Raw genomic sequence first — 15,630 nt, 5'->3', positions numbered from 1 at the left:
ATATCAATGAATTTCTTTAAGTTTGTAACCTTTATTGTTTAAAATTAATATATAATTTTAATTTGGAGAACCTTAGTCTTAATAAATTTTTTTAAATTTTATAATTATCTAACAAACAAAATATGTAAAAATTAGTATCTCAGTGTCTTAGAATCAATCAATTTTAGTCTCGAAGGACAATTGTTAAAAATCGGGATTTAAGTTAGTAGTTCAATATACTTAATGTTTAATCAACAATGTGAATTTATTTACCAAAATTAATCTTTGTCTTAAACAGTAAGAATTATTAGGCAATAAGGATCTTTCTTTAAAGAAATAAACTTACATTTTAATAGGTCCTTATCATGTCAAAATATGAACAAAATCTTAGCTCACATTAGTATAGTTAAATTAGGAAAATAGGCTGAAATACCCTTAAATTAATTATAGTCAGTTTAGTATATATAAATCTCTTTTTTAATCATTCTAACTTTTTACATCATCTGTTTAGATAATAATATAAAAATCTTTTTTTTACTTAGGAAAATACTTTTATCATTGAAATATGAATATAAAGACCTTGTTTTACCCAAAGACGATTTCTTTCTTCTTTTTAGGATCCATGTGTGCTTTTTCTTTGTTGAAGCATCTTTTTCTTTTAGAAAAATTTTTTTGGTTATACTTTGGAACAATTTCTGAAAACCTTAGAATCTATAAACAAATTATTGTACTTTGATAAGAAATATCAATAAAAATATAGTTAAAATTTTTAGATATTTTGTAGACATAATTATAATTATTTATCATCTTATGAGTTTGAACAGTAACTTTGAGAATTAGAAACTACTTGAAGATTGTATTTTCACTTAAAAGCAAATTTATAGTAAACACATTTATCTCAAATATCGGTAACTAAAAAGGTAGAGTATCTGATAAATGTAAATACAAAACATAAATTATGGGTTTTCTGTTGAAGAAAAACAATTAGGCAAATATATATTAACTAATCAATTAGGAATGTGCTAATTAATTTATAGATTAACAAATATAGGTTATCTAAATATCTAAAAAAATATATATTAAGAATAAGAACATGGGCTGGGGATGTGGCTCAAGCGGTAGCGTGCTCGCCTGGCATGCATGTGGCCCAGGTTCGATCCTCAGCACCACATACAAAGATGTTGTGTCCACCGAGAACTAAAATAAACATTAAAAAAAATTCTCTCTCTCTCTCTCTCTCTCTCTCTTTCTCTCTTTAAAAAAAAAGAATAAGAACATAACTTATAATTGTATTAACTTTATGTAACCACATGGTCTTAAAATATTTGGATCCATTTTAATTTATTTTTAACTAGAAGTGCACTCTTCTATGTGACGTCACTTGATGTAACTGAAATAAGATCCTTGAATATACATATTTATTTTTTATATTTAGGAATGAGAATAAGGATTTTTTGGTCATCACAGGAACATTGCCGGCTTTGTTCCTGTGGCGAGCAAATGCATCCTCATAACTTCCAAAATTAAAAGTAAAATATAAAGAAGCATGTTTGATATCTCTCATCAATAGAACATTATTTAGTAACACAACTATAGAGAAAAGTCAGGTTATTTAACTCAGAACTAACTTAATTTTAGGACTGCAACATAGAAACCTGTGGAATTAAATTTTGTCTGAAAAAGTTATCTTTCATTAGCATTCACAGGTAGGCATTCTTAAAAATACAGGCTCTGAACAGCTCCGGTAGAAATCTGAAACACAGTACTACAGGTTAGTGGCTGGAAGGCGGGACTAGAAGTCCCGTCTGAGTAACTGTGGAAGAACCAATTGGAAGCCCACAAAAGTGTGGGAGGTGGGACCAGGAAGCCTGCTCTTCCGGCCAGGCACCCCATGGTTACCATGATGATGCAAACAACATGGAGTCCGCTGCCCATTTTGGGGGCAAAAGTTTCCCAAGTTTTCCTAGCCGATTGTATTTTGTTTGATTTTGTCTGCATTTTCCCCCGCCTGGCCAAGAACCTACTGTGGTAGCAGTTTGTTCTGTCTCTGCGACCTGCGGTTGCAGCTCCTGTACATCCTGCACTTTTTTCTGTGGCACGTGGGTGCTCCAAAGGCTTTTTAGCAGCAAACGCTAGCATTACCATCAGATCTTAAGTTAGTCTGTGTTTGATATTTAGGTCAAGTAATTCAAGGATTAAAAGCACTGCTGGCTGCAGGGGCTAGGACCCATAGTGAGCAGCAAGCAGCAGCAGCTAAAGTCTCTTGTCCCCAGCAGCTGAGTTACAGCCATTCTGATTCATAGGACAATCAAGTAGTAAAAAGGTCCATACATACTTTCTGAGAATTGACAAAAACAATAGAAAATTGAAACTTATTTCTCTCCAGGTAAACATCACATTTTATCTCCCTTTTTCTCACTCTCCTAGTGCAAACTTCTAGAACATAAAGGCCAAAAAAAATCTTTTTTTTTAAAGCCTTTTTTTTATGTGATGCTGAGGATCGAACTCAGGCTCCGCCCATGCTAGGCAAGCATTCTACCGCTGAGCAACAATCCTAGCCCCCCAAAAATCTTTTATAAAGATTTATAAAAACAAGTTTAAAAAATCCACAAAAGCGCGCTTTCCATGGAGAGGACTCAACTCAACAACATAGCCCATCAATCATCTTAATAACTATATTTATTTAGAGTCTCTAAAATTATACCCCAATATTAAAAATTTTAACTTCACAGATTTTCCTTTTGTCTAATTCACTTACTTTCTACAATTCTGCCCACAACACTCTGTAATCCTAAGCATGCTTAACTTCTGGAGAGAACTTTCAACTTCACTAACTTTCTTTAATATTTAAATTGGAGTCCCCTTAGGAGCCAGCATTTGTCGTTTTTTGTCCCAGCGGCTTAAAGACCTTTCGCCCCACGTTGTGCGCCAATTGCCGGGTTTCTGTTCTTGCAACTAAAAGGCTCAGGGGTCACTCTAGTTAAATTGGGCTAACTGGGCTGCACGAAATAACCACACAAGAGACACAAATACCTTTTTCTTTAGGGTTGCTGTGACGGCTCCTCTGACCTTAAGGGTCCACGGAAAGAGAGAGAGCAAGGCACGCGCTGACCCCTTTTATTGAGGAGAAGCTATTCAAATGAGGCAAGGGGTCAGGTTCCAGGGGGCTGAATCTATCTTAATGATGTCCACTGTCAGCAGGTTGACTGACACATGGGTAGGCCATACCCAAGGGCACAGTAAGAGGAGGGGACACACACAAGGCACTTCCATGGAAGATTCTATCCTAAATAGGGCAAGGGGTTATATTACAAAGGAACAGGTAGGCATAGCTTCACCCATGGGGCTGTAGCAAGACACACCCATTTCTGTGACTGAGTGCCTCAGCACCCAGCTGGGGAGTGTAACTCAATCACCCATAAGGTTGGCCTCCCACAGTATCTCACTAGAGCTTTGGTTTGCATTTCCAAAATGATTAGTGGTGCTTGGCACTTTTCATGTGCTTTTTGGCCATTTGTATTACTTCTTTGGAGAAATGTCTGTTTCAGTCTTTTACCAAGTTTTGAGTTGAGTTGTTTGGGGTTGCATTGTTGAATTTTAGGAGTTCATATATGATATGCAAATATTTCCTCCACTCTGTGGTTGTTCTGCTCTGTTGATAGTGCTTCTAAATTACAAACACACACACATATATTTGGGCACTAGGGATTGAACCTAGGGGCACTTTACCACTGAGTTATCAGTCTTTTTTATTTTTTGTTTTGAGACAGGGTCCCACTAAGTTTCTGAGGCTGGCCTCAAGCTTGTGATCCTCCTGCCTCTACCTCCACAGTTGCTGGGATTACAGGTTTGTGGCACCACGCCCTGCCAGATGCACAAAATGTTTAATTCTCATGAAGGTTGATTAGTCCTTTCCTTCTTTAGTTGCCTGTGTCATTGGTGACAAGTCTGAGAAATCATTGCCAAACTCACTACTATGAAGACTTTGACCTGTTTTGATCTAAGAGTTTTATAGTTGTAGTCTTACATGTAGATTAGGGATCCATTTTGAGCTAATTTCTGTGTGTGCTGTTAGGCAAGGGTCTAGCTTCATTCTTTTGCATGTGGATATTCTCTTTCCCCAGCACCACTGGTCAAAAAAGGGGTCCTCTTCCCATTGAGTGGTCCTGGCAACCTGGTTCCAAGTCATTTGACCATAATGTGAGGGCTCATTTCTGAGTTCTCTGGTCGATTCCATTAGTCTCTGTGCCTGTCTTTATGCCAGTAGCATGCGGTTTTGATCACTGTAGCTTGGTAGCACATTTTGAAATCAGGAGGTGTGGACTTTGTAATTAATTGCAAAGAATAACTAAACTATTTTCCTGGATTCCATGAGCCACTCTCACAAATTATTGAACCCAAGAAGGATGTCTCCCAGCCAGAAAGGAATACAATTATTCCACTTAGAGTAGTGTAGATAAGGAAGGGCTGATTATAAACATGGTGACATTCTAGAGGAAAACACAATAAAATTCCCAACATTTAACCAAGGTCCAGTACTGATGTCATCCCATCCCACCTGTACTGATAACCCACTGGAGATGATTGGGTCACTTGGCCCCTTTTGAACAAAGCCCTGAAGATGGGATCCAGGAGGGTTAGCCACCACCCTAGAAGAGGCATCCTCAGAGGCCTGCCAGCCCCATCCTTCCCCAAGGAGAATAACACCACCAAGGCTGTCAGACACCAGATATGGATATTGGGTGACTTTGTCACACACCCAATCCCCCACACAAAAAAAGACTATTTTCTTCCTTAGGAGTTTCAGGTAGAGGATGCAAATTGAGCAGTTCATATGGATAAGGTAAGAAGGAGTAGAACAAAAAGCCTCCTCCCTGCCCTTTACTCCTCTGGCTATTTTAAAGGGTTACCTGAAGGGTGTTGGGGGATGGCATATTCCTCTTTCAGGATTCCTAAGCCCTAACAGTCCAAGCACGAAGGTGGTGGAAGTTGAATAGTTCAGAGCAATAGACAGTCTTTTGGAATCTCCTGCAGTGCTTTCCTCCCTATGTAAAAAGATCCTGTGTTAATTCAGGAATACTCAGAGGTGAAGTAACTGGATTGTGAGCACTGTAACTAATCAGTGCATCCTAATCTGTATGAACTGACTGGGCAGTAACTGTAGGCAGGTGGGGCAAGGCTGGAGGAGGTGGGTCACTGGGGAAGTTCACTTCTTCTTCCCACTATTTTATTTCTCTCTTTTACTTCCTCCCCACCCCCACCCCGACTGTCATGCATGGAGTAGCCACCACACCCATCCACTGTGATATTCTGCCTCACTTGTGCCTACAGCAACAGACTTGATCCACCATGGACGGAATCTCTGAAACCATGAGCCAAAACAAACATTCCCACCTCTAAGTTATTCTTGCCACAGATTTTTTTGTCACAGTGATGCGAAGCGGACTAACACAAACACCAATTCCTAAAATAATATGATTTATTCTTTTTTCCTGTGAAACTAACATTCTAGTTCCTAAGCAAGTGGTTCTCCATCCTTGGGACCGCATCCCTGGGAGAAGAGCTCTGGGTCCTGTAGAATGAAGTTCTCAACGATAGAAGAGAAGCACAGCTGCCTCTGTTATCTCCCGGCTGCTGCTGTAACCAACATGAGTTCCATGTCCATTCCAGTCAAAAGCAGAGAAGTCTCCACACTGGATGGGATTACCCTCTGGGAAGAATCCTCCTCCACCAATGCAGTGCTAGGAAACAAGGAGAGGAGGAGGTGGTGATGAGAGGGCTGCTGGTGAGCCCAAATACCTTAATGACCAAATCCAGAGGAATCTTTGCTGCTCATCAGTTTTCCATGGGCAGTGTTGATGTGTGTCTCTGATAAAAAAAACTTCTTTACCCCTAGCTTTAGTGACACATCTTCGCCTCCTGGCTTTCCTTCAACTTTTCTGAACATTCCTTCTTGGATTCCTTGGCTGGTCTCTTTCTTCAGAATTCCTTAAGTGCTCCTCCCTAGAAGAAGACTCATCTCCCTCTCTCTTATAGATTGTCTTTTCCCCTTTGACTACAGTTACTAACAATTCACTGATGGTCCCAAACCTCTGTCTCCAGTCCATTTATTTCTTGGACTGAAGACCTCAAATTCTGTCACTGGGACCTCTCTGAAGGCACTTCAGGCTCCCCTTAACTGAAACACAGTTAGGTACAACCAGACATCATTTAATATTGGGACACTTACTGATAAATGCATCATTGGGCAATTTTGACACTGCGTGAACATGATAGTGTATTTACACAAACTAAGATGACCATGATGTCACAAGGTAATATGATCTCCTGGGACCTTTGTCATATTTGCAGTCTGTCATTGATCAAAATATTGTTATGCAGCAGCATATGACTGTATGTCCTTAGTTGACCCCAAATCTGCTCATCATCCAGACACCCTGATGTAATAAAAGATATTTGCTTACCTCCAAAGAAAACCATGAGTTTATTTTAGACTTGTTGCCTTTCTATCATCAGTGTTCAACCTGACATAAATTTAGAATCTCTGGAATTCACAGTACCCCCTTTTCTTCCCTTTTGGCAATACCCTGTTTCAGGCCTTCATCTAGACTATGGGGAACCACCTCAATATTGGTCTCCTGGTCTTTAATCTTGCCCCACTAGAATCTGTCACCACTGTGCTACCAACATGATCATCACAAAGAGGATCAAGTCAATCTTCCCTTTCAAGTGCTTTATTGACTCCCATCACCTATAGAATATAGTACAAAATCATCGGTGTGATGTGAGGTCTCTTCCTAATTCAGTTCCTGTCACTTCCCCACATACATCTCATGCATCAAAACTGCAAAGCATCTTGCTGCCCCCTGAATGTCTCATGCCCTCTGAAACACTGATGATTCTGAACACATTATTCATTTCCTAAATTGCACTGAGAACTCATAAAGTTCTATCTCTCCAACTCTCAAGACTCAGCACAGAAGTTCCCTTTCCTGCAATCACTTCCTTGACACCCTCATCAGAGTCAGGTGTTCTTATAGCCCCTGGCTATTTGTTGTTGTTGTCGTGTTGTTTTGTTTTGTTTTGTCTTATTTTTGTTGCTGAGGGTTGAACCAAGGACCTCACATATGCTGGGTAAGCATTCAACACTGAGCTACATTTCCACCCCCCTGGTTTATATTTCTATTATGACCTTGGGTTCATCAGATAGTAATTTCACCTTTGTGTCAAAGTCTGCCCTGTTGGACGAGAGCAAGGAATATATCACCGTTGTGTCTCCTGTTCTAGTACAGTGTATGTGCCCAGGGCAGGTAAGAGCAGGTGTGTGCTGGCACATGTGCACACTACATTACACATGCCTGAAGCCATGGCTTCAAGGTACCAGGGGAGCCAGTTAGTCACAACGGACCTGCTCCTTTAGTGTTTCCATACTGAAAATTCCCCATCATAACCCCAGGGTCCTCCTTGGTGGTGAAGCTGCCTTGTCCTGCTCTGGCAATCAGTCCCCCTGGTGACCTCTGGCCAGAGAAAGTAGCTGTGGTAGGGAGCTGGGATGGCCTAAGTGAGGTTCTAGCAGAATATGTCCAGGACTTTCCTGATAATGTGTCAACACATGGTCCATCCATGCAATCCCTGGACAGGGGTGGGAAGGCCAAGGTTGACTCTGGCAGCTAAAACTCAGGTGGAGAATAACAACACCTCATGTTTCTCAAGCACTCTCAGCTTCAAGAGGTTTCCATGGGTTGTTCCTGAACATAATCCTCACCCTAAATCCAGGTAACAGAATGTTTTATCCCAAAGGCTGAGCATGCAACATTGATCCTGAACACTACAGGATGTCTGTGCCTGGACAGGAGGTCCTGCAGCCCTGGCCCCTCAGAGACTCAGCAAGGAGGAAGGGAAGCATAAACACATGCTCACACCACACTCAAAACACATACACACCCACATACTCAGCCTCATTCATGAGCGCCTTTGGTCCCCACAAAGACTCACAAATTCAGTGTTACATCCGGTGACCTTCATTCCGGCACACAAGGCATTGGCTGCTCCCTCATTATTAAATACTCTGAACTGGATAAATCCTGCAGTGAATTCCGCTGAAAATGAGATGCAGAAAACAGCACTCAAGGAGGATGCCAGAAATAGCTTCCTTTAGGCTGCCCAGAGAGAGTGGATGCCAGGCTGAGGCTCATTACTGTGGTCAATGACTGGTGCATCCCAGCCCCAAACTTCACCAAACTTTTCCCAACCCCAGAACTCAAGAAGTGGATCTCAGAGGCAGCCCCTATTCTACTAGAATTTGTTTAGAGAAATTCAACAATATTGGGGAATCACAAACAAAGGCTTGTTGCAGCAATTAGTTTTTCTTGCCCCCCCTTTCTTTTTTGAGACAGCGTCTCACTAAATTGTCCAGATAGCCTCAGACTTACAATTCTCCTACACACACCAGGATTTTAAATTCTCAAGACCTAAATGTAGTTACAACAGCTTTTTATGGAATTTTATGGAATAGGCTCAACCTCTACAAAGGTGATGTTACCAAACTTAGATTCACATTAAACAAATATTTATCCCTCACAATAGAAATAAAACTGTCTCACCATTTCGTCTGTTGTTTGTTGTTGTTTTATACACGAACCTGGCCTGGTCTCAATAAGTTGCTGAAGGGTTGATAATGGGGTAGCTAGGAATGGAATCTGGAGCCAACTGGTCATAAATTTAAAATCTTTGGAATTCATCAGTACCTCCTGCTCATTTATTTTAGGCCGGGCTGGGAATGTAGCTCAGTTGGTAGAGTGCTTGCCTCACATGCACAAGGTCCTGGGATCAATTCCCAGTACCACCAAAAAAAAAAAAAAAAGATGTTCAGTTATTTTAGGCCTTCCCAGCCCACATGCTGCCTCTCCTGCCTGTGCACTGTGATCTCAGGTAGGTTCCTGAACCTCTCAGTGCTTCAGGTTTCTGGTCAATAAAGTGGAGTTCATAATAGTCCACAAGGGTAGTTGTGCAAATTAAATGTGTCAAAACATGTAACATTGATTGAAGAGAACCAGGCTGTCGTGATAAATAACTTCTCCCTGTCATAACTGAATTTATCATCTTTGCTATGAAGGGTTCAAGGAGCATTAAGAACTCACGCTGGCCATAGGGTGAGTAATACGCTGCAGTTTTCTGAGCATCGCCAAAATCGTAGACCACAGGTATCGCCGGACCATTGTCAGTCCAACATTTTCCTATTCCATATTTCACTGGGTATTTCTATAAGGAACAAAAAAAATCATTGAATAAGGACAATAGTTTTGGTTTGGGTAGATTACTGTCATTCATAAAGAGGAAGCAACGTTTTCTCAGTAGCTGAGATTATTTCAAAACCAGTCAAAATATGAATCTTTCCTTTTTGCTGTATTTCTCCAACAGCCCCAGCCAAGTGGTGCACTTTCTGTCTCTCTTCCTGCCCCAAATATCCTCTCCCCTGGGTCTTTATCTTCTCTGGCTCAGAATTTCTGAGGATAATGGGACAGAAGCCATCAGCAAATTAGGATGAGGGGACATGAAAGGGCTATGGAAAGGTGCTTCCTGCCCAACCTCACACAGCTGCCTCTCTCTACACCCAGGAAAGCCAGACCCAGCCAGCAGCCCTGTGTACCTGGTAGAGGCCAAACAGATTATGTTCCAGATGCTGGAAGAAGCCAGTTCTGGTGTGGTACCTCAGCAGAGAGCTGTTCCGCCAGTTCTCCATGGGGCTCTTGTTGGGCACATGCCAGATGCCCAGGTCCGCAGCCTGGATGTCGTAGTAGCCAGGGTTCTGGAAAAGCAACCAACACTGAGACTGACCATCTCAGAAGTTCCCACAGGGGCAAAAGACACACTTGGGCTCCTTAGGCTAAGCTGACACCTCTGGGCTCCAGGGGGACAGATGGCCAGCCCTGCTCACACACACACCCACCTCCAGCACATCATGCCCCCACCACCACCCCGCTGCCTAATGGCCTTGTGGGAGGAAGCTGGGACTCAAGGCATGTGACTGTTTCTCTCTTCTGCTCCAGCCCCATGTCCACAGCCCTCCTCCCAACCTCCCTCCTGCATGCTGTAGCCCAGCCACACTCAGGTCCTCACCCTTTCCCAGTGGCACCCACCTTGTAGTCGTCACTGGTGGCCGCCTCTGCAGACCCGAAGGTGTTGTAATTGGCCCAGTTACCGTCCCCCTCTGGGTAGTCTGCTCTGTTGCCCTGCTGGCTGGACCACCGATCGCCCACCGAGCACTTCCCAGCCATGTTGTTCTCGTGCACACTGGCCACCAGGGTCCAGCCACCACCCACAGAGGTCATGTCACAGAAGGTCTGGTAGATGGCACCATTCTTGGCCCGGAGGAGATACAGGCCATCTGTGGAGAGAACCAGCCCAGAGCCTCCCTGTCTGGGAGCTCATGCCATCTCAGTGCCATGACCAGGACAGCTCTGGGAACTGGAAACATAGCCTAAGGGCTCCTCTCCTGAGTCCTGTCACTGTGCATCCCTGGGTGTAGTGAAACACCCCAAGTTTGAATAACACAACCTACTGACTGAGGCAGAACACAGAATTTTCCAAGCTCTCAGCAATGTTCCTCTCAGAATTAAGCACAGAATTTTCATATGACTCAGCAATTCTACTTCTAGTACATGCCCAAAGGAATTAAAAACTGGATCTCACAACAGGTATTTGTACACTAATATTTATTGTAGCATGAGTCACAAGACTCATAGAAACAACCCAAGTATTCCACAGATAAATAAAATATTGGGTGTGTATACACGCACATCATATACCATCTATATTGTGTATATATTGACATGTATCTATACACAATTGATAAAATGAAGTAATTATTCATGCTACATGTATAAACCTTGAAAACATTATGCTAATTGAGATATGCCAGATGTAAAATAAGCCAGCTACCTTACGATTCTACTCATATGAGGTAACTAGAATAGGCAAATTCACAGAGATAGAGAATACAACAGCAATTACCTGGTCCTTAGAAAAGGCAAAATACAGATTCATTACTTAATAGAGTATCTGTTTGAGGTAATGAAAATTTTCTTCAGGTGGATGGTGGTGATGACTGCATAGCATTGAGAAAGTAATTCCTGCCATTGAAATGTACACTTAAAACTGCTTAAAATGACAAAGCTCATCCAATATATAATATATACATTTTGTCACATTCTTTTAAATTAAAAAATATCCAGCTTGGTGCAGTGAAACATTCCTGTAATACCAACAATTCAGGAGGCTGAGACAGCAGGGTCACAAGTTTGAGATCAGCCTCAGAAACTTAGAGAGACCTTGTCTCAAAAAAGTAGGCCAATGGTCAGGGGCAGGTCTTGGGATGTACCTCAGTGGTAAATTGCCCAGGCTCAATCCCCAGTACCAATTTTTTTTTCAATAAGCGAAAACCAAACAAATAGACTAAATAAATAAATAAATAAATAAATAAATAAATAAATCAAAAACTTCTCAGAGGACAAAATCCTGATAGGGCTCCATACTTACCATCTGCATTAAAGCATTTCTCTTTGATTTCTTTGCAGCTTCTAGGCAGAGATGCATACAGTGAAGACCAGGTCCATTCCTTGGAAACAACATTGCTCAAAGCTACAGAATATGCAGAGTTTCATTCTCTTTGCTGCTCTGACACAAAACCCAGCCTTCCCTTGCCACTAATCCCCAACTCACTCCACCTCTGTGGCAGAGCCTCGCTGCCTGGGTTGAAAGACCCTGAGCTATCCAGCATCATCCATCAGCCCATCTGAGCCAGCATCCAGTACAAGTTTACCTCCCTCCCTCCACAGTACCTCGTGCTGGGCCACGCCCTGCCCTGGGCACCCAGCATTCAAAGAAATTAAACATCCCCAGGAACTTACCTCTCTAGAGGTAAGTTGTCAAAACCAACAGAAATTTTTATTAAAAGGAATGAAGGATAAGCTCAGGAGAACAAGAGAAAGACTCTGAGATGAGAATAGAGGAGTCTGAAGGGAGCTGGGGGTTGTCTGGGGTAGGATGACTTAGTGACAGAGGCTTTCTAGTTCTGGTGACACTACAGTGTACTCTGAGAGAATAGACATGCTTTATCAGTTGGAAGAAAGAAAAGACAATTCAAGGCAGGAGAAAAGCATGTCCGAAGACCTGGAGAAAAGAATGAAGCAAAGCCCGGCTTGAGGAGGAAATACAGGTAGCTTAAGGTGGTTGAGGCAGAGGGTGAGCTGACAGAGCTGAGACTCTAGCCAGGAGACCAGCAGGGGCACAGAATGAAGAACCTTGTGTACACGAGCGTCAACTCTGCAAACCAGTCTAAAAGTCTGGAGGGGTGGAAGGATCACAGGCTTTCAAGTTAGAGGGATTCAGGCCTAAGTAGCTCAGGCTTCCAGGGGAGAGTCCTTGGATTCTACTTGCCACACCTGAGCCCCAGTTTCCTTCTGCCTAAGAGGAAGCTAATAACTAGTATTTTTTGTAAAGATCAAGTGAGATAATATGTAGAAACATGCTTTTCTCAGCCAGGCACGGGGGTAAACACCTGTGATCCCAGTGACTTAGGATGCTGAGGCAGGAGGTCACAAATTCAAGGCCAGCATAGGTGAGACCCTATCTCAAAATCAAAAATAATAAAACATGCTGGTGATGTGGCTCAGTGGTAGAGTTCCCCTGGGATCAATCCCCAGTACTCTGGAAAGAAACAGGTGTTTATCTTTAAAAGATAGATAAATTAATTAATTTAAAAAATACAGATTGTAAAATGCCATTGCTCTTCTTATTATAGAGAGGAGTGTGAAGAGAACATTCTCTGGGCACAGAGCATGTCACACAATTGCCATGGAAATCCCAAGGTCAATGCAGGCCATCATAGTGGAAAATGGCAAGGAGAGGCCACACTTCTTACTAGGGTCCCCTCAGGACCACACAGAGACAAAGAACCAGACCCAGGATATGTCTTAGCAATACTCTCACTGCTAGAGACCAGGTCCCTCCAGAGGCCAGAAATCAGCAACAAGGTGGCCCCTGTGCATCTCAAAGACGTCATCTCTGGCTCAGGAGAGTCCCCTTCCTGGAAGCAACCCTGCCTAGTGTGTGTTCTTTGAAAGCTGTGTGCAGGTGAGCTGGGGGACTGGGCCCCTGACAGGGAGACTCACCAGCACTGCATCCCCTGCTGGCCACAATGAGAAACAGCAGGAAGCCGAGTTGGGTCATGGTAGCCTAAAAAAAAGCAAGATGAAAGTCACTGTCTTGATTATCTTTTTTTTCTTTATCCCTGTCCCCACTCGTGTCTAATCCTACAAAGACTCAAAGTGCTCTCTTTTCTCTTTCTCTCTCTCTCTCTCTCTCTCTCTCTCTCTCTCTCTCTCTCTCTCTCTCTCTCTCCACACATCTCTGGGAACTAAACCAGACCCGAGCTGAAATAAAGACTCTTTAAACTCACAGAAAGCAAACCCCTTCTGCAAACACAGGGCCAGGAGCTGAAGTTGCCAGCTGAATGGAGACTGGATCTTTCTCTGCAGAGGCTCCAAATGAGAGGTGAGAGCTGAGCTCTTTATGGAGAAAGCCTAGGGGCAGGTCTCCAGACTCACCCTCCCCTGGCATGATGCCTAAGGAGGTGAAGTCTCTGGTTATGACAGGAAAGATAAACAGTGACAATTCATGGAATTAGCAGGACAAATATTAGAGGTCAACTACTAGCATTGTTCCTAGATTTCTAGATTTCATGGACCTGTGTATTTTCAAAAAAATAAAAATAAATGAGACTATCAAGAGTTGAGGTTGATTTGGGGTTTTTCTTTGTGCCTTTCTTTCCTGATAAGTAAAACCTTTTTCTCAAATTAAATATTTACTATCATCATCATTTTGTAGAACAAGGAAACTTTAACAACAAAATAGGGAAGGTACCATTTCAGGACCAGTAGAAGCCTTTAGCTTGAAGAAATGTCATTCCATACAAAGTTTTGCTATTTTGTCCTTAATTTCCTCATTTTGTCACAAACTATTGAAACTTTACTACCACTGCATGTGGGATTAAGTCAGTAAAAAGCCTCTTTGATGCTTCAAAGCTCCTATATCATTCCTGTTCCAGTGTTATCCAAATCCCATCAGCTTATAATAGAAGTAATTGGCTCTTCACTGACACCAAATCCCTAATTCATTACAGTACTGATAACATTGCAACCCATAGGAAAAGATTGTGAACCTCTCTTTAATTAAACTAATATTTTTATCTTTGTAGGTTCAAAGTTCAGATTTATACAAAACACTCAGAGATGTGGGGAGAATAAAATAAAACAGTGCCCATGAAGGAATGCGCACTTCTGCCCCTCTCCCCTCCTTGTACTGGCTACAGTGGTACCAGCAATCTCCTGCTCAGCATTATCGCCAGTCTCAGACCTCTCATGAAGTCCAAGGTCATCAAAAAGAGGAACAAGAAGCTCATTCAGCTCTAGCCAGGTTGATATGTCAAAAGTATAACCAATAGAAACCCAGGGATAGCCACAACTGTGTACCGAGAAGATTGGAGGGTCACAGCTTGATTCTCAACATTGGTTATGGGAGCAACAAGAACAAAAAGCCCATGCTTCCAGTGGCTTCTGGAAGTTCCTGGTCCTCAATGTCAAAGATCTGGAAATGCTGCTGCTGAGCAACAAGTCTTATTGTGCTGAGATTGCTCACAGTATTTCCACCAAGAACCTCAAAGCCATTGTGAAAAAAGAAACCCTACTGGCCCTCAGAGTCACCAGCTCCAATGCCAGGCTGCACAGTGAAGAAAATGAGTAGGAGACTCCTGTGTGTATTTCACTTGTACTTAAATAAACCCAGAAAAACTGTGTGCATACACACAGAGAAAATATATACTTCTTTTAGTAGTTTTTAAATTAATTTCTGAGATGTATTTTTTCATATTTTGACATCTTTAGTATACATTCCATCTTTATGGAGAAAGCATAGGGGCAGAGTCCAGGTCTCCAGACTCACCTCCTGGCATCATGGAAGAGTCTACTACTGATTGATTGAATCAAAGAGTCTAGGAAAATGGTAGACCTGTCTGAGGGACATTATCCCTTCTAACCACCAAAATTAAGTCAGTGACTGTGTCCCACTGATTGTACCTCCCACTTCCTCTGCAATCTGTTCCCCATGCCACCTCCTCCAAATCCCACTGCCCTTGACACTTGTTTAGTTAAGGTCTCCATCTTTTAGGACACATTCAGTGGTGATTAATAGAAACCCCATCTCAAAGTGGCTTAAACAAAAAGTAAATATATCACTTCAGGAAAAGAAATCTAGAATGAGGCTAGGGTTCAGGCTTAACCGACTCAGTAGCTTCTCTCCACCAGGCTCCATCCTACCACTGAGTTCAAGATGGCGACTGGTATTCCAGGCATTACCTACAAGCCGAGGGAGGAGGGCTCATCTTTTCCTGTGGCTCTTTTCAGGAGAGAACAAGCTTTCTCCAGAGTCCCCCAGCTTCCTGCTCCTAATGTCTCATTGGCCTGAGATGGTCACATGTGGCACTAGCTCCATGGGGCTTCCTTTACCCACGCTCAGACTGGTGCTCTAAACAATGCCAGCCTATTTTTTTTTAAAGAGAGGAGAGAGAGAGAGAGAGAGAGAGAGAGAGAGAGA

General features: G+C 42.4%; 2 protein-coding genes across 2 annotated transcripts in view; one reads left to right on the top strand and one right to left on the bottom strand.

Annotated features, from left to right (window-relative positions):
• The window catches only part of LOC308655429 (intelectin-1a-like), a gene marked incomplete at its 3' end in the record, with an annotated part of 158,386 nt that overhangs the window by 69,455 nt on the left and 73,301 nt on the right, over positions 1-15,630 (top strand). The window lies entirely within an intron of this gene.
• LOC308656742 (intelectin-1a-like) lies at positions 5,568-13,209 on the bottom strand (the record flags this gene model as incomplete). The annotated part of the gene is made up of 7 exons (XM_081308120.1): positions 5,568-5,720; positions 7,975-8,078; positions 9,120-9,240; positions 9,629-9,787; positions 10,119-10,366; positions 11,518-11,619; positions 13,152-13,209. 7 exons carry the CDS (start codon positions 13,207-13,209, stop codon positions 5,568-5,570), a joined length of 945 nt encoding a protein of 314 aa, XP_081164246.1.

This window comes from Spermophilus citellus (assembly GCF_964194105.1).
Source record: "Spermophilus citellus genome assembly, chromosome: 9".
NCBI lineage: Eukaryota > Metazoa > Chordata > Mammalia > Rodentia > Sciuridae > Spermophilus > Spermophilus citellus.
Note: the sequence above shows the minus strand (reverse complement) of the source record. Positions and strands in the feature narration are given on the sequence as shown.